Source organism: Trachinotus anak, unplaced genomic scaffold, assembly GCF_046630095.1.
Source record: "Trachinotus anak isolate AG129_WGS33_773 ecotype Australia unplaced genomic scaffold, CSIRO_AGI_Tana_v1 ptg000013l, whole genome shotgun sequence".
NCBI lineage: Eukaryota > Metazoa > Chordata > Actinopteri > Carangiformes > Carangidae > Trachinotus > Trachinotus anak.
Genome location: NW_027273864.1, coordinates 20307191 through 20326665, shown reverse-complemented (window position 1 = coordinate 20326665; position 19475 = coordinate 20307191). Strand labels below are relative to the sequence as shown.

Sequence of the window (19475 nt, the reverse complement as noted above, 5' to 3'; positions counted from 1 at the left end):
CTTCTCAGACATCATCATGCCATTCACTCTCAGTTCAGGGACCAGGAAACTAGACAATGTGTAATACTTTTTTTGGAATTTAATTCTCTGCCATCATGTGTTTTTTCATTAAGCACCCCTTTGTCCCCTTGTTTTCTATCCGACGAACCACAAAATTCAGCTTGTCGGCAGCCCCGTCTCTGGCCACAATGGAGACAATCACTTGTCAAGGGCATTCACAAAAATTCAGCTGTTAAGTGGTGGTTAAAAAAAACATTAGACTTGTAGCATTCTGTATTATATTTGTCAGGAGTGGAAATGTCATAGTTTTTAGCAGGTTGATGGGAGCAGGACAGGCTGGGGAGCCAGAGGACGATATGTGGTGCCATCATAGCTGTCAGGCTTGTCCTTTCCCCCCCGAGGGCTCTTCTGTAGATGGGCAGATATTCTTGCATTTTTTTTGCAACATTTTTTGTTCATACAGTATTTGTATTGTGTGCCACTGTGTGTGTTTGTGTGTCTATGTCCTTGTTATTTATATGGAAATTTGTGACCCTGGTAAGTGTGGAGGTCTCAAGGTTGTTGTCCTTCCTCTCCTCTGTGTTTGTAAGTGCATGCATTTATTTGTGTGCATGTAGAGGCATTATCTGCTGTATGTCTACATGTTCAAATCAGTCTTCATCCTTAACTTGATGTCAGGCGGATCCCTGCAGTTTGATGATAGATGAAGTGTGTTTCTGCCTAACCCTCAGTACTAGTGCATCTTCCCTTTAATATTATTTCTTTCAGTTCTAGTTCACCACTTCTCTGTCTCATGTGACAGCTGCATATAAGATGTATGTATAGGTGTATGTATGTATGTATGTATATATATATATATATATATATATATATATATATATATATATATATATATATATATATATATATATATATATATATATATATAATTTTGTTAATTGGGGATTTGCATGCATCTGCAACCAGTATGTTAATAATGGATGGGTGAGGACTGGTGAACTAAATATACATATATATGTATGTAATATGATTTTTTGTTTCTCTTCACCTGCAATCAACATTTTTTTCGAGGAAGATGTAACGAATGAAGAATCTGATTATACCTACAGGTAAATACTGTAAGTTAATAGCTCATCTGGACGTACGCAGTGTTTTCTCAGAAATCTGAGACTGATGTCCACTATAGTGATGATGACACACCTCCATATTTGTCTCTTTGTCTGTTACACACGGACTGAGAGAGAGAGAGAGAGAGAGAGTTTGCCCCACATCCCTCTTGCTGGAACTGCCCTCCGGTACGACAGTCAGTGATGAAGCCGTCTGCAGGCGACAAACACGGATCTGCAAAGGACTCTTTTCTTATCGCTCTTTGAAAACTGTATCTAGAGTAAAGAAGTGTAGGAAAAAAAAAAAAAAAAAAAAAAAAACCTTAATCCGCCTTCTGGATCTGAAACTTCACCAGACGCCGTATACAGGTAAGTTCATTTTGCGAATACTTAATTTCCATTTCTTCCTTTTTAATCTTACTGTGTCCGAAGCATTAGTTGTAACCCTGTCACCGCTGTGGTCTGGTGTCAGTCGTTCATTACTCATTTTAATCTGTATTAACTTTTAGCGGGGAGAAGAAAAAGCTAACAAAGAGAATAAGTGCGTTAAAACCTCGCAATTGCGACTCAAAAGTTCCACAACACTGTGTAAAACTAATGTGTTTCTTTGCTCGCATGAAGCTAAAAAGGGCTTTTCTCAGTTTCCTCACCTTCTCATGGCCCTGCTAACCTGTGCCACTCAGATTTATGTCTTTTATAGTCTCAAAGAAATTTCCTCGTAATTGTTGAGGTTAATCTTATAAAGGTGAGGCACCAGAAATGAAGTCAGACTCAGGAAAAAAGCTGTTATATTTTAGATATATGTTATTTCCTTTACTTAGAGAGATAGGGGGCAGTATCAAAAAAAAAGAAAAAACACAAAACAAACAAAACACCACGGTCATTGGCTACAGCCACAGTGGCAGCTGTATTTGCTTTTGGAGAGTCTCTCTCGATCCCTGTCTTTCAACCTTTCTCATTCCCATTCTTATTCATGCAGCTGATGATTATTTTTGTTAATCGAGGATTTGCATGCATCTACATTCAGTATGTTAATAACGGATGACTAATGACTGGTGAACTAAATCCGCACAGGGACACACAGGGCCACTTGATGGACATCACAGGCCTGTCAGTCAGTCAGACAGTCAGTCTGTCACCTTTGGGCATATCAGTCCAATCTAGGCCACTGTTACTCTGGGGTAGAAGCCTTTAGTGAATGCCCTCTATGCAGGGGACACATGACAGTTTTGATTCTATTATGAAGACGGGGACAAAGCAGAAAGTGCTTGACATTTAAGAGGATGGTCTTTTAATCAAATTCAAGAAGTGTATTGTGATGTCAGTCTTGGAACAAGACCATCATTTGGCTGTACATCTCAACAAAACAAAAATGTTCTAAAGACACCTGATTGGATTGTCTGAACAAACTATACTGACACCATTTCCAGACCACGGAGATAAAAAGAAAAAAGTCAGAGAAACCGGCAGGCAGGCAGATGAGACTGAGCGGCTCTAAAATAGCTTAACACACATAACACATGTAATGTATTCTCCCCAGTGGTTTTGCCCTTGTGATACAGAGTCTAGCCAGATTGCTTTTTTTAAACTTTTGCCTCCAAACCGCAGGAGCAGTGAGCAGATGCTAACACCCAGACTACTGCTGGGTTATTTTTCCAGCTCTATCACTTATTGACACTGTGGGACTCAGGCAGGATTGATGATCTTGCCGTTAATAGTGTAGCAGGCAATACTTGGGCTATCGATCCCACCGCCCCACATCCATGCACTCATGGAATATGATTAAGGGGCTACGGCATCATGAGAAAATAAAGAGAGGGATAAATGAGAAGAACATTTATTGATGAGTGTAATGTGATGCTTTTCTTCTTGGGTGGGAGAGGTTCAAACAATCGTGCATGATGATTTATGTCCTTTTGATGCAGAAATACAAGAGGGATTTTCAACCTGATTAGATCACTTAAAGTATCATTACTGCTGCTTAGACAGTGATTCATGAGGGAATCACTGCAATGAAACACTGTTCTAAAAGTCCAATTTTTTTTCAAAGGCATGAACAAGCACCACCACCAAACATAAATTAGTACAATATGAATGCAGAGAGATGTTTTTCTTGCATTGACATTGTCGTCCTCTGATCGTATTTATCAACTAAACCGGTTTAAGCTCATTTCAGCGTCTATCTCTTTACCTACTGACCTTTTTTCTCCTCCTCCTCCTCTTAAACAAATAATCTCCCCTGTCAGCATTCATTTGATTGTATGTGTTGTTTAAAGGGTTTGTAAAGAGAGAGATATGGAGACCCATCTTTCCCAGACTGACCCCTTTTCTCTCAATCTGTCAGATTCTGCTGGTGCGACTGTGTGTGTCTGTTTGGGACCTGGTGTGTGTCAGGGGGCTATGGTGACGCGATGTGCACAGGCTGGTGTGAGGAGAGATGTACCAGCGCCAGTGGAGGAAGACGGAGGGGTAAAAGAGCGGATCTTCATTCATGGCTGTGCGTCTCACTCTTGTTCTCCGTTCTGTGGGGCCAAGCGTCCCCCCAGTGCCCGGACAGCTGCCACTGCGCCTGGGACACGGCCACGGTGCAGTGCTCAGACGCCGGGCTGCGGGAGATCCCAGAGGGGATCCCACCTGAAACTGTCTCCCTCCACCTGGAACGCAACTACATCCGGAACATCCCAGAGAGCGCCTTCAGTGACCTGGTCCACCTGCGGGACCTGTACCTGTCCCACAACCGCATCGACTCGCTCGCCTCGGGGGCCCTGCGGCATCTGGGCCCCGAGCTGCGCCTGCTCGACCTCTCACATAACCAGCTGAAGCAGGCCAACAGGGAGGAGTTTGGCTCCACACGTGCAAAGACGCGCCTGTACCACAACCCCTGGCACTGTGACTGCGCCCTCCAGGAGTTGATGGAGACTCTGTACCTGGAGCCCGAGACGGTGAACGGGATCGTTTGTGAGACCTCTGTGCGGGGTGTGGGCGAGGGGAGCAGGTGGGAGGACCCGGGGTCGCAGGGCGAGCATGCAGGTCAGCCACTGGTCAAACTGTTGGATTCTGGGGTGAATTTCTGCAGCCTGCAGAGGAAAACCACTGATGTGGCCATGCTGGTGACAATGTTTGTGTGGTTCTTTATGGTCATTGTGTATGTAGTGTACTATGTGAGGCAGAACCAAGCCGAGGCCCGCAGGCATTTGGAGTACCTGAAGAGTTTACCCAGCCCACGCAAGACCCCCACTGAGACAGACACTCTCAGCACCGGTTTCTGAACTCCTGCTCGGCTGCAATTTAAATGGAATAATCAATTTTATGGAGAGTTACTGATAAACTTCAAAATGCTATGTGGAGTTACTGTAAGCTGACTGCAGGACGCAGATACAGAGGAAATGGACCTTTTAAAGCCGAGTTTTTTGATTCCAAGATTTCTTTACATTTGTTACTGCTGACCCCCCATTTGTTTTTGCTGACAAAAAAAATGTTTGTCTTCATATTTCCTTTCCTATTGCATTTTTCTCTGTTTCTCATTTCACCAGCTGCACAGACAAGAGAGGGAACGAGAAAAATGATGACGAAAGGAAATAAGAATGTGTCCAAAGAAATTGTTTGAACCTTATAACCTTCTTCTCCCTTTGTAGTCCCTCTTCTCCTTTTCTTCATGCCTCATACTGTGTCCTTTTATCTTTCATTAAGCTCTAATTAGGAGTCTTTGACCAACTGACCCTTAATGAACACTTGAAAGGCACTAATCAGGTGGAGTGTGTTTATCAGGTCAAAAGGGAGAGTGTGCAAACTCAAACGTGTGTCCTCGTCTAATTGCTTGTTTCATTTGTGCATGTGTGTGTGTGTGTGTGTGTGTGTGCGGATGTGGTGTTTTGTGCATTGTTGTTGCGGCCGTTTTTACTTTAATAGCATTGATTTTGCACGGATGCTATTTAAGCCTTTCCCAACGCACGGTAACTAAGCCAGTTGTTTCTTGTGCTTGTGGAGAACTGCTGATCTAAATTTACTCTCAGGGAGCTGATAGAGCTGGAGGTGAACTATATTGTCTCCAAGCTGCAGCCACGAGCTCCAAAATATCTGGCTTAGTGTCCATACAGTGATTACTGATTTCTACAGAGAAATTTCAACCAGAAATGGGTCGCTGTTATAAATTACATTAGTATAGCCATTTATCCTGAGAGGAGCTGTTAGTTTAGCTTTAATTAATCTCTTGAGTCCTGCTTCCTCTCTGCACTGATTGCTGTGTACAAATTGTTCCGTCTCCCATTTTCCATATAGGCCGTATAACTGATTTTTTTTTTATCCACTGTGGAAATGAGCACTTTGATAATAAATGGATTTTTTTTTTTCAGTTAGTACATCTAATGCTTGTAATGTTAGGAGTAATGCCATTCCTGACAAGCCGGGTGTATACTGTAGGTGCACTGAATATCCAGCTCAGAGTAAATGGAACAAAACGTGACTGGATTAACAGCCACCTTTTTTAATTTCACTTGAGTTCATCCTAATCATATTTACTGTGAGCTGGAGCATTATTCTCTGAGGGGAGGGGGTATCTGTCATTCTTCACAGTTACAAATAGAAACTGTAAAAGGGTTCTCTCAGATATTTAGTCGGCAACATTTAATTTGAATTTAGGACAGTGGTTCCCAACTTGGGGGTCAGAACCTCCACAGGGCGGGTAAATTAGTAAAATACACAAAATTATGTTCATTTTGTTTTTCAGATTTTCTACTGTATCATTTTAGGCTCTCAGACTTTCAAAGATTATTTAGACAAAATAAGGAAGAAAAAAATCCCTCTTGTCCAGTAGATATTGGCTGCAACAGGTTAGGTGGAGTCAGGAGTATTCATTGGGTCGTTTTAAGGGGTCAAAAGACAAACAGGCTGTGAACAACCAGTTTAAGTCGATGTTTTTAGCCATGCTAGCAGTGTCGCTCTGTGGATGTCAATGTCTGTTCATCTGTTGATCACCAACTTTTGGATGGCTAATGATGAAATTTGGTACGAACATTCATGTTCCTCTCTGAGCATGATACCTTAATATTTCCTCTAACAGCAGATCAAATATTTTATTTAGTTTAAAACTAAATACCTACAAAATAATGACATTATTCATCCTCAGCTGTACTTTGTGTTCAGTGCTACTTAGCAAATGGTCAAACATTAACATCAGCATGTTAGCATTGTCATTGTGAGCATGTTGCTCAAAGTGCCGCTGTGCAGCTAGCATGGCTGTCTCTCTCACTATTCATATGTCTTTAATCCGTGCTGGATTAAAGTGTACAGTTACAAACTTCTAAGCGTTCATGGATATAGTAAAGTGTAACTGTACCCCATTTTATCTAGCAATTAGGTTGGTGACAGTGGAGGCAAAACCTAGAATAGGTCAACCTTCTGTGTGCTGTAACGTGCTAAATGTGGTGTGCGTGTTTTGTGATCTACAGAGAAAGACTGGATCAAGTCTGTGTTGTTCAGGATGAACACGTAATGTGAATTAGAACTAGAGGCAGTCAAACTATGAGTAGAACGATGTTGATATTGTTATGATAAAAAAAAAAAACTGGTCTCTGGTGGTAGATCACAGGCTAAAAGATGAGAATAAAAAAGGTGGATATTCTGTGACTTTAAAAACAAAACTTTCTGTGGATACCCTTGTGAAGCTCTGTTGGTGTAACTTCACATGCTTTCCTGAATGTTATCTGTCTGTCACAAATCATACATCTAATGAGGATGTTGCCAGAGTTTAGTTTCCTGAAAACTATCAATATTAACTAATATTAATTAAATGTTAGCCCCCTTTGGCTCATTACGGTACAATGATGCTGATAACCCAAAACACAAGAACCAAGCATGTCATCTGTGTGTAGTTTTTTCTGTAAGTATTTTTTTTTTATTGGTGATGTATTTCTGTTTTGGTGATTTGTCTTCTCTCCTGCTTGTTTGCCATTAATTATTCAAACAAAGATAAAGTCATAGATTGGAAACCATTACATTAAATAATAAATGAACTATCAAAAAGTGATGTCAGGAAAAAAAACAAAAAGAACAACAAATATATAAAAAATAAAAGAAACATTGCTCTACTTTGTTCATAGAAATGCTTCTACCTTTTATTGCTACTGTAAGTTGAAAAAGGCAAGAGGATGAGAAGTAATAGAAGTACAGGAAGACATTCAGTTCACAGAATGAGCTGATCATGGTCGGCAGTGTTTCCTATTTCTACTCTACCATGCGTTAAAATGAAAGAAAATGACTGGAAAACTATTTTACATATATAAAAAGTACATGAACTTTCACCACCTCCTTCTTCAACGTTTGTTTTTTTATCACCATCAAACCAATTTTGAAATGGCCCCACATTCATCCCTCTCTCCACTGCCTTTGCTTGACATCTGACCTGTTTCTCCCCCTGGAAATATATCTGGACATCACCACAAAAACACCAAGTGGAAGCAGGGCACAGCGAAATGTTTAGGTGTGACTTTTTCTTTTTAAGGAATTTCCTTGGGGAAGAGTAAAACCCATTGCCCCAGATATTTCAACATGGGGGAGAACAAAGCAGAATATAAATAAAAAGCAACTTCAGCCTGTTACTTGGTTTTGTCTTTTATTTCCAATTTACATTAATTAAAACGTAACAAAAACAAGTCATGATCATAATAATAATATAATAATGCTATTATTATTAATAATAATACTATTATTAATAATAAAAAATATACACAACCTCACACAAATGAACCCTCTGCGCTGGCTGTCGAACTGGAGCAACAAAGTCAAACACACCCTAAATCTCTTCAGCAGTGTGCGTGTGTACACCGAGGCAGAGGGCACGCCCTGTGTGAGGGGACTGATGGGAGGAAGTAGAGAGGGATGGGGGGGGGTCAAAGGTCACAGCAAATGCGGGGCAGCAGACTGAGCTTTTATGACTAAACGTTTGAAAACATTGGTCATATTGTTATTTGCCTAAATATGGGATTTGTAAACAAAGATGGGGGGGGGGGGGGGGGGGGGGGCTTAGTTTCATTTGTGATGTTTTTTAGTGTGAGGTAGCTTTAAAATATTAAAACAAATATAAAGGAAACTAAAAAAAAAAAAAAAAAAGAAATGCGTTCCAAATTGGACATGCCTTGATCGTAAAAACCTATCAGGGACATGTTTGTTTACATACAAGGGTTGAAGCAGGAAGGTGGGGCAAGGCAGGGGACATATATCACCCTGAAATCCCAGGGTGAATTGCTCTCTCTGAGAAACTGTATATATATGTATACACACATATACATATATATATACATATAAACAAGTCACTACAAATGAGTATCTGGTTGTTAAAAAATACAGACTGTTTTACAACAATAGCACCATTGACTTTTATTATAATACACAGTAACTTTTTGATACACTGTGGCGGTAGAAATAGGAACACCTGCACTTTTAAGAAGATAGTTTTTTGGCATCAAAGAGATATTTATGTTTTAGTGGATATGGTACAGGGGGTGGTTAGAAAAGAGGAGGAAGTAAGAGAGGGAGTTGGTGGAAGGTTTTTTTTAAATATGTGTAAGTGGGCTTTTTATTACTTAGCAACAAACTCAGTCCTACTGCACCTGGGACCCAAACCTAAACAATAAATAAATAACACCAACACATTTTTCTCTCTCTAGTTCCCTGGTATGTTCCCGAGCTCTCCTCATACTTCCTCCTTCTTGTTCGTGGATGTGGGGTAGGGGTAGGTAAGGGGGGGGGATTCACCCAGGGCGAAGTGGGGGCTTTTTGGGGAATGCCGGGTGTCCATGGGGCAGGGCGAGTTGACTGGAGGCAATGCTGGATGAATCACAGATGACAGTTGCTAGTGCCATTCAGTGCAGATATCCTACGGAGTTCAACTTGGAAAAAAGCACTTTTTACTTAGAAAAAAAGTCCCGTTTAAAAAAAGTGTCTTGATTTTTCTTTTTCTCTCTTTCTCTCCTCCTTTATCTGAAGTGTGCTCCTTTTTCATTTAAATTTTTTTCAAATTTCCACTTTTTTGTTTCTCCTCTTCTCGATCCCTCATTCTCTACAAGAAGCAGACTGCCCCAACGTCGACGCCGAACTCCTGGTCTGCTCCACCAATATCCATGGGGGCAATGTCCACAATGGGGAGACGAGAAGTCTTCTGCGATCTGTATTCGATTACTGTCTTGCCCCACTGTCCTGTGTGTTTCTGCACAGACGGAAAAAAAAATACAATGGCTGTTAAATGACCTATGACTTCATGAAAACTGCAAGAGAGTGAGCCTAGTTAGGCGAATCTGAGTGAGTAAAAAAGACAGCGTATAATGTTTGTGATAAAGGGAAAGTGAATTGTGTGCCAATGTGTCCCAATTTCTAAAATGATTTTGCTCAAGCAAAAAATCTGTGCGTGTCTGAGCGTGTTGAATCTGCCAGCCTTACCGTGCAGCCATCCTCCATCACGCTGTAAGTGAAGCGGCTGTTGCCCTCGGCTCTGATCTCCACGTCGTTGGAGCCCTGCAGCAGCACAGCCTTCTTCAGGTTGCCCACTGAGGCGTCCATGTAGGCCACGCTGTTCTTACAGTGGTAGGTGAGGTTCTGAGAGGCCTCGGTGGACAGCAGTCTCAGGAAGGTCATCTGAATGGCAGCAGTGTTGGGTGCCAGGCTGTCATCACCATAGCTAAACTGCATGAGGCCACAAGTAAGAAAGAGGAATGTGCTTTTGATTAATTAACTCTTATTTTAGTTCAAACATTTTTACAGAGATGCCCAGATTTTTTTTAAAGCCCCTGTGCTATAAAATGTTGATATAAGTTTTAAGCCATTAATGGGAAAGGGGGGGGATTAGCTTTACGCCAGCGGATACCACCACTAGGAGTCACCAAAGTCAGACATTTTCAAATCCTACAGATAGGGGCTTTAAAACACATTTGTTTTAACCAATTTTCAAGCAGATTTAATTTTCCTTCACTTTGATATGCACCTTACAGTGGGAAGATTGTTCTGCGAAGAAAACATAAATGTTTAATAAACAACAGGCTGGAAAGCAGTCTTAGTGGTGGTATTTTATGAATCAGATTTTCACCCAGATTTTTCTGTTACTAGTTTTCTTAAAAACCTTAATAAATGTAAAAGTTTGTTAATAATCAAAATCCATCCACTATCAGTGCCCACTGTGCAGGTGAATGGGGTAGAACATATCCCAGCACTCACTGGGTGAGAGGACAATAATCAATGTAACGTCAATAAATTCCCTGACCCTTGTTTTTACAAATAAGAAAACAAAATATAAAATAAAATAATGAGACTTGTGCCAAATTCTAAATAAATTGCTAATGTTAAGAGCAAGTCCACGACTACATTACAGTACAAATAGAAGTGGTGGGCATGTTTCAGCTCAACTGTTTGCGCAGGCAACTGAAAATCATGGTGCGACTTACGTGGAATCCTCCATTCATTGTCTCTCCGAACCAGACGTGTTTGCGGTCTTTGCTCTTGCTGGACCACCAGTTCTTGCGAGGGATGCTGGAAGGCTTGGGGTGGACACAAGACTCTCCTGTCTCCATGTTACAGAAGACCTTGATTGCATCAACGGTGCAGCCCTGATTGGGGTCAATCCAGTACTCTCCTACAGGCAAAAAAAACATTAGGGTGAGATTTCTCCTCACATTTAAGCCCCTCTTTGGCTGAATAAAAAAGTGATTATATTGAAGGTTTAGCATAGAATGGAATGATATTTTGTTATATTTGTTATGGTATATTGTGATATATCAGCCACGTGCGAACACTCCCAGACTTTACCAAACTTGAGGTGCCAACTTGAAATGCTACATAACTTGTGTCTACTTTATTGTCTCACCCCAATCTGACCAATTCCTCCCGGTGTCACTCACCGCTCTTCCAGTCGGGATGACAGAGCTTCAGGTCCCTGCAGGTGCGAGCAGGGTTCTTCTTGGATCCCTCAGGGCTGCGGATGTTCTCGATCTGGTTGTTGAGAGATTTGAGGGTGGCGTCAACCTCAGCATCGTGCTGACGGAGGTTTCCGGAGGCCTGGTCGGCCCTCATGTACCTGAGAGGATCGGGAGACTTCTCAGTCTGACCCAGGCCGGCGAAGGCAGACATATCGATGCCAGGGCCAGGGGGACCAGGAGGACCAGGGGGTCCAGGGTTTCCGGGGGGACCCTGAGAGAGAAAAGGGAGAGAGAAAGACAGAAAGATTATATTTAGTACATAACTTGGTCATTTCTTTTTTTGTCCCCTCCACTCCACTTGTGTATTCTCATTTCTTGCTCACAAATGGAGGATTATTCTTCCTTCTCCAATCAGACTAGACAAGTCCCTCCTCACCTCCCACAATAGGTGCAGGAAATACTGCCATCTGTTCTGCAATCTGGTCTCTCGTTTTAGTTTCCTGGTATTAGACACTCAGTTTGAACAACACGTGTTGCGCAGACAAATTAATGTGACGCAAACAAAAGCTCTCGCTACATCTTATTCACAGTGCATTCATAAAGTAGCTCAGGTGCCTCCCATCTCTCTTGATCATCTCTGAGATGTTACTAAACCTTGACTGGAGGGTAATTTAATGAGAGATTTTAGCATAAGGCTGCAACATAACAAAATATGAAAACCATGAAACTGTTAAATATGAAAGCGGTGAAGGCAAGGCCTGAACACTTTCTGAATGCACCGTAGTTGCTTTAAAACTCCTTTTTAACTTAATCTTAGATTAAGTTTTTCTCTCCTTTTTTTGTGTCAGTTTTCAATATAATTTATTGATTGATTGATTGCTTCATTTGCAGTTTAATCTGATCTATTTATTGATGGAGTAAATTTTAGTAATCCCTCTCTTTAATCCACACTTTAGTATCAAAGAATGAATTACAAAAGCATTATGATGTTTAATTGTATTACAGCCTTTAAATATGTCAACAATTGATTCATTTTTATTCCTGTATGAAAATTGACTAAAATGTGACATGTAGAAAATGCAGAAATATCTTAATCGATTAAATTGTGACAGAATTTCTAATATGTCTAATATTAGCTGTTATATAGTATTTCATGAACCCATCATTTTTATATGGATTGTATGTTTTCAAGTGCTATCAAGATACTACTCAGATGTTTAAACATGTTTATTTCTTTATTGGGCCAAGATGTCGGTTGTTGGCCAATGGCAGCATGCAATTTCAAACTTGTGCCACATTTCTGGTTTCAGAACAATGCTATTATTTATGGCTCTGGATGTTTAATGCAGTTCTAGGGTAGAGGCCAGAGAATAATTGATTAAAATCATGAATGCAATGATTCTGATATTTTCCATTCAATTTTAGCTGAATAATCCACAACTGTGGTGCCTGCCTATCAGCTCTTCTTCATAATGATTTATTGTTTCCATTTGTATCTTTGTTTATTTACAGGTGGAGAAAGTTCTCTGGGTACTCACAGCGGGACCGGTCTCTCCACTGCGACCACGAGGTCCAGGGGGTCCAATGGGTCCTGGCATACCATTTGCACCGTCCTTTCCAGCAGGGCCAACAGGTCCAGGTGGTCCCTACATACACAAATGGAGAAAAAGGCTTGGTGTTAAGCTCCACAGAAACTACATGTGAAGTGATATTCCAAACTTTTTTTTATTACAACTGAGTAATTTGCTAGTGTTTATACTCACTCTTTGTCCAGAAGGTCCTGCAGGTCCAGTAGCACCCTGGTCTCCAGATTGACCCTAGTGCAGATGATGATTACATTTATATATAGTTTAAAAAAACATCAGTGGGATGATGATAAAAAGCAATAAACTGTGGCTAAAACAAGAATCGCTTAAAGTCGTCTGACAAGCGTAACAAAAGGTGTGGATGCACATTTATTCGTATTCTGTCTGGATGCTTACCGGAGGTCCGGGCAGACCTTGCAGACCAGTGAAGCCTCTGTGTCCCTTCTGTCCTCTCTCACCGGACTCTCCAGCCTCACCTTTGTCACCACGGGGTCCTTGGGGTCCCTGAGAACAAGTGGAAAACGTCCTAATTTACCTGTGTTTGTCTGGTGAAGTGTTTCTATCCTGTGAACTCCAAATGTTAATTTCACTCTTGGGTGGATAGACCAATTCTACGGTCAGACTTTTGCTTGTGCAGAAATAATTTAAAAACTGTGAATGCATGCGTGTTAATGTTCAGAATGATACGCACGGGCATTCCTCTGGCACCGGCAGGTCCTGGAGGTCCAGAAGGTCCTTGTGCACCCTGAGAAAGAAGAAGAAAAAAAGGGACTGATTTTACAGTAGAAACACAGTGCTTGGAAAATAACTGGTACGGTACGTTTTTACTGTTATGGTATCTTTTAATATGTGGGTTATTCCCATCATCATCTGCTACTGTTTTTCCTTTTTTCAAAGGTGCTGCCACCCAAACACCTACAAGTCAGTGTGTGTACATACTGTATACCCATCTCCTATGTGCCCTACTGTTCCTTTACTAGTTGGTGGGGAGTAGTTGATTGCTAGAAGGCCTGTAGGTAATTAGTACTAAAGATAAGAATGCAATTTTCCAAAAGCACTCTTTTAACCCATAATGTCAAATATGTGTTCTGGAGCAAGACATTTTGCACTATGGTTCATTTAAGGAGCAAATAAAACAGATTAGAAGACGCCTCAATAAAATACACTGAATAAATGCCATTAAAAAGGGGAGAAGTGTTTTCTCTTTAACCACATGTCAGTTAGTCAGTGATAAAACACTTGAGACATCCTCCTCTGTACTTGTATAAATGTGCTATCAGACAGTATGCTAATTTCCAGCAGGTGAAGAATCCTCCTCATTAAAATCACGTCTCTTCCTTGCTGGCAGTAAAACTCTTCTAAAAACATGCTACTGTATTAAGAAAATGTCATCACATTTTTTTTTTTTTTGGACAATTTCACTTGTGCTGGAGCTACTACTTACAGACTCTCCTCTGTCTCCCTGTTTGCCAGTAGGACCCACAGGACCAGGGGCACCAGGAGCGCCTGGAGCACCGGGAGCACCAGCAGGACCAGTGTTACCACGATCACCCTGCAGCACAGAGAGCACAACAGTCACGACAGGGAGGCTATGAACACATGATTGCCTACTTTTAGTCTACACTGCAAGTAGAAATGTTGAGTTACAGACCCAGATAGAAAAAAAAAAAAAAAAAATGCAATCAAACGGTGCACTTAAGGGGAAACAGCAGCAACAAGACAAGAAGCAGGTCTGTCGTCTGACAACAAGAACTCTTGTATGCTGAAAGGATGAGCTAATAGCCTACTTGCTATGTTGTGGCAGCAGACTAAGAACAAGATGATAGAGCATGATTCTGTTTGTGTTAAAGGTTACTGCATTTTCAGCAATTTAGTCATTTACAGGCGGTTTTAGAGCAGCTCTGGCAACGTGTTGACTAAATCAATAAAATTCATCCCATCAGGCCAGATTAAAAGTGAAACAGCAGGTTTATATTATTTAAACCAGAGTTGCTGGTGTTGTCATGCAATCAGCGTCCAATAAGTTGATTTATGTCACAGAACAAGTACAATGATTTGTAATTACTATGTTTGATGTAGTGTTCTGTGTTTCTCACCTTGATTCCAGTAGCACCATCTCTACCAGGAGGTCCATCAGATCCAGGGTTGCCCTATCAGATGACAGAACAATATCAGGTGTTAATAGCTTCCACCTCCACTGAGCCAGATGTCCTACTGAATACTGATGAGCTGCATTAATGATACGGTGCAAACACAATGCAAATGTATACATGATGCAAATCGCAGTGTATTTCAATGGACTTGGCCTCCAGATCAAAATTCTGCCATTTCAGTCCTGGGATTATGAACAGTTAAGAGCCCCTGGAGAAGATACAATTTGACATGCTGTGTGCTGGAGATTCTCTGACCTCTCTGCCAGGCTCTCCTGCAGGTCCAGTGAGTCCAGGAGGTCCAACAGGTCCAGGGGGTCCACGGTCTCCAGGGCCACCAGAAGCTCCCTGCTTTCCAGGCTCACCCTGAGAAAAGAAGACTCATTACTACACTTAAAGTAAACCCTAATAAATCACACTGTACGAAAATATAATTTACCTAGAAATACAACTCATCATATGATTGGATCCCAGTCTGACCTTTGCTACATAAAGTTGTTTATAAATGGTTGCCATGGTGACAGGCTCTATGATGACATAAAATGCATGATATATAAAATATGGCATGTTTTTGCACCTGTTCGACTTATTCATCTCCTCTTATTCATCTCCACTACTACCCAAAGCCAGAAACTGGCTTTGGGTAGTGTTGGAGATGTTTCCAGCACAGCCGCCAAGCTTTTTCAGTTTGAAAATCAGAAGCAAAGACGACTGATGCATTCATCCAGTCAGGTGTAGGAAGCGTTGATGTTGATGTCTTAATTAATTACACATCTATTACACAGACAACTTGAAATGCTAATTTACCCACAAACAAGCTATTTAATCTAAAAACTTAATTTATTCATTTATTTTTTTTAATAGCACATACTATTGCCTCAATCTAGATATACCAAACTCTGGGCACGTGCTGCCTTCAAGGGGTCCTAACTCTAAATCTACACAGCACCAAAGAGACTGTATCTGCACTTCAAACTCCACTTCCGTTACTGAAAGCTTGTTCTCGGTTTGAAACATTCCTGGGTGAGTTTAGCTGCTTTATTGGCATCGCTTTCATGCATACTGATGAATAATTAAAGGTAAGGACATGCCCACTGAGATGTTGTAAGTAGGGGACATGGCCCAAGTCACGTATCAGATAGTGAGAGATCTAAGCAGTGGGAGCTGTCTTGTCTCATGTCATACTGTACATCAAATGGAGTTCAGCAGGAGAGAAGCCCTGGCTCATGTTAGATGTGACTTGACTGTGATCTAATTAGGACAGCAGAATGACAGTCCAGAGCCTGTCTGAGGGTTTCTACCATTCACTTGGACTAAGTAACAAAACATTAGGTAATGTGATGAGTTCCAGCTTCTCAACTGTGAGGATTATCTATATATTTTTCTATTTTTTACTCAGTGATATTGGTGTGTAGGGCTGTAACTCATGACTATTTTTCTTTTCAATTAATCTGCCGATTATTTTCTTGAGCAATCGTTAAGTGAATCGTTTGATCCACAAAAATGTCCAGAAAAAATGAAGAGTATGATAGGCAAGTGAGCTCAACACACTGCACCTTATGGGAAGAGGAGCCAACAGACGTGTGTGTTCTTGTGCTGCAGTGTAATGAGCTCTCTCAGCCACAGAATGATTGATGTCATCACTATTACTATTCCATATCTTATACATTTATACAAAACATGCAATTTGAAGGTACCACCTTTGCCGCTAGGAAATTGTGACGGCAATCTTTCAGTTTGTTTGACATATATTATAGCCAAAAAAATGATTATTATAGACTAAAATATGATTCAATTAAAATAAATAAATAATTGTCAGATAATGAAAAGAATTGTTATGCTACATCCTTAATCTGTATATTGATTACTTGAGTAAGTGAACATTTTGTTACTTACAGAAGGTCCAGGCAGACCAGGGAAACCTCTCTCACCACGCTGTCCAGGTAGACCGACAATACCGCGCTGACCAGCCAAACCCTGAGGACCTGAAGGACCTGGAGGGCCCTGTGAGGGGAAAAAAAGAGGCAGAAAACACAGTTAACATATGGCAAATGTATTATTGTTTGTTGCCACTTGTGCCAATTCATTTAATTAGAGTTTGGTATTTTTTCATTATATTTTTTTTCTTCCATTTTTTCTTTATTGAAATAACATAAAACCACACAGGATTTTGAGGCTAATGACATTAATAATACATTGGCCTATGTCCTTTTATTTTTACAACCCTTAAATTATATTAAATTGTAAGACGTACACAATAATAAGTTGAATGAATAAATAAATAAATAAGTAAAGATTAAAATAAACTTATTCAAATGAATTACATCATTTTTTCTAAACCTGTTTGTAATATACACAATTTTCTTTTATACTTTCATAGTCTTTTAGCTTTCCTTGCCTATTTGCAATTATACTTTACGTGAAATACATTAAATAAAACCATCTGTCCTTTTCAAATTGAAATAAACTTTTTAGCCATTATTACAACAGTATTTTGAGCAAACCATGTCTTAAAGGAATAGTTTCATATTTTGGGAAATATACTTATTATCTTCCGGGCTAACAGGTACGATGAAAAGATCCATACCACTCTCAAGACTATGCGGTAAATATTGAGCTATAGTGAGCAGCCAGTTAGCTTAGCCCAGCTTAGCTTAGCATAAAAGCAAAGCACCTATAAAGGGTGGTTTTATGTATCAGTCTATTTTTTGGCTGTGAGCAGTGATTTCTGGAGTTTTGTTGTTGCTGTGAGGTTGCACACCAACTGACAAAGACTCCTTTGAGTCACCAAGCATTATAGTTTGTTGACAGATGCATACAACTGAATACAGAGCGAGTTATTTTAATGTTTGTTTTTTAGCAAAGTTTTGTTTGTGTCCTGTTCTTTTCTCTCTTTGCCTCTGTTTCTGTCATGTCACCTCTGATTTATTTATATCTTCTGTCATTTGCTCTATCTGGGATTTTACCACTCTCAGCTGCAGCTACACACATCACATCAATCTGTCCATCCATCTTTTCAGATCTACTTCATCCATACCACCTCAGTCCACTCTGCCACATGTCCTGAGGTGTGCAGCAGTGAAAGCTCCCTTAACCCATGTTCACAGAGAACACCTGAGACACATGGTTCAGCTGACAGAGACGCCGATGTGTTGATACATGGGTCAAGATTTCACATATGTAATCTATAGGTGGGAAGGGTCTGGACCCGGCAGCTATCTTCATGTTTGAGTATGTAATCATCTGTGATGTGTCATTAGCTTGACAGGACTCATTGTGTGTTTATGATGGGTGTGTGTGCAGTGCTAAGTGTAGGAAAGGTAGGAGCCTGGGGTCCTGTCATCTTTCTGTCACCGGGGCTGCACTGCCCCATGCTCTCATGTGTCTTGGTCTGTTATTACAGTCAGTGATGGACACTGACAGCTGTGTGTATTAATGGAGAATGTGCTCAGCTGCTGTCCATTACTGATGAAATTGGCTCTTGGTACTGACAGAGCGACACAAAAGTCGACAGAAATGTAGAAAACAAACACATTTAATAATTTTCTTCTCCCTGTAATGGACACCTGAGTTCACCTTGACGGTGTTCAAGGAGATGTGCGGTCTGAAGAGTGGCTAAATATGCGTGCCTGTGGGTGCTGGAGGGATTGTAGTGGTATTTCAAGTGTCACAAGGTCAAGAAGTTACAGATTATGTAACAGCCCAGCGGTGTCTTGAGTGGTATAAAGAGGAATATGATTAAAGAATGACAAACTCACAGGAGGACCATCCTCTCCAGCATCTCCCTTCTCTCCAGCAGCCCCAGCAGGACCGCGGAGCCCTGCGTCACCCTGTCTGCCTGGTGGTCCACCATCTCCCCTCACACCCTTGGGTCCATCTTTGCCAGGGGGGCCAGCAGGACCAGCGGGTCCAGGATTACCCTGAGAATTGTAAGGAGGATGACATAAAATACATTAAATGGAAAATAACATTATAATATCTGTCAGCTCTATAGGGCCCAAGCCCACATACACAAGCAATCATATTTCTATTATTTCAATGAGCCCAAGGGCTTCTGAGAAATTCTAAATAACTTTTAATGACACATATCTCACATTAGCAGGTTTACACAATCAGACTTCGTTCTCACAATATGTTGCACTTCTTTTTAGCGAGTCTATAAAAGATATTCTAAACAAGCTACAACGGGTCCCACTGTGTCACACATGCTGCTCTGGTAGTGTGTTTGTGCTGAAACAGCAAGTTTACAGTTTACAGGTGCAAATTAAAAAGGCTTCCTGCGTGACAATAAGTCAGGTGGCATTTAGGAAACATTCCTTTATCTGTTCTGCTGCACCTGGTTCTTCCTTGTAAAATGTAAATCAAGCTCGTTTTCCTTCTTCTTTCTCATACTTGGGGTTATATATGAAGCTTTTTTTATGTTTCCCATACTAACAGACATTATCCAACAGTTTATTTATACTGGACATCTTTGTAAAAGTAGGATAGATCACAAAAATATCTGTCAAATAATGTAGAAAATATCTACATTAATGTGATGTATGTGGTTTCTGGTTACAACACTATAGCTGTATTTTTAGCTACAGGGGAACTCAGTCGGATGATGCAGACTGAACTTACATTGGGACCAGGTGGTCCGACTCTGCCAGCGGCTCCAGGGAAACCAGTGGCACCCTGACAGAGAAAGATTAATTTAGACAAAGCCAAAAATAATCCCACAAAATAATCATT

The 19475-nt window shown here is 40.8% G+C and overlaps 2 protein-coding genes across 3 annotated transcripts in view; one reads left to right on the top strand and one right to left on the bottom strand.

Annotated features, from left to right (window-relative positions):
- Positions 1-1269: 1269 nt before the first annotated feature.
- Positions 1270-7699, top strand: LOC139630506 (leucine-rich repeat-containing protein 3-like). The gene is made up of 2 exons (XM_071494033.1): positions 1270-1475; positions 3451-7699. The coding sequence occupies exon 2, from the start codon at positions 3518-3520 to the stop codon at positions 4373-4375; it is 858 nt and encodes a 285-aa protein (XP_071350134.1). The 5' UTR covers positions 1270-1475; positions 3451-3517; the 3' UTR covers positions 4376-7699.
- Positions 7700-8454: 755 nt separating this feature from the next.
- Positions 8455-19475, bottom strand: part of col2a1b (collagen, type II, alpha 1b) — a 47776-nt gene continuing 36755 nt past the window's right edge. For both annotated transcript variants that reach the window (XM_071494030.1, XM_071494031.1), the window contains 14 exons: positions 19365-19418; positions 18503-18664; positions 16641-16748; positions 15003-15110; positions 14691-14744; positions 14039-14146; positions 13286-13339; positions 12991-13098; positions 12772-12825; positions 12547-12654; positions 10991-11279; positions 10538-10725; positions 9540-9782; positions 8455-9309 (listed from right to left, as the gene is read on the bottom strand). In XM_071494030.1, the coding sequence (XP_071350131.1) occupies positions 9163-9309; positions 9540-9782; positions 10538-10725; positions 10991-11279; positions 12547-12654; positions 12772-12825; positions 12991-13098; positions 13286-13339; positions 14039-14146; positions 14691-14744; positions 15003-15110; positions 16641-16748; positions 18503-18664; positions 19365-19418 (1785 nt within the window). In that variant the 3' untranslated portion in view covers positions 8455-9162. The remainder of the gene's footprint in view (positions 9310-9539; positions 9783-10537; positions 10726-10990; positions 11280-12546; positions 12655-12771; positions 12826-12990; positions 13099-13285; positions 13340-14038; positions 14147-14690; positions 14745-15002; positions 15111-16640; positions 16749-18502; positions 18665-19364; positions 19419-19475) is intronic.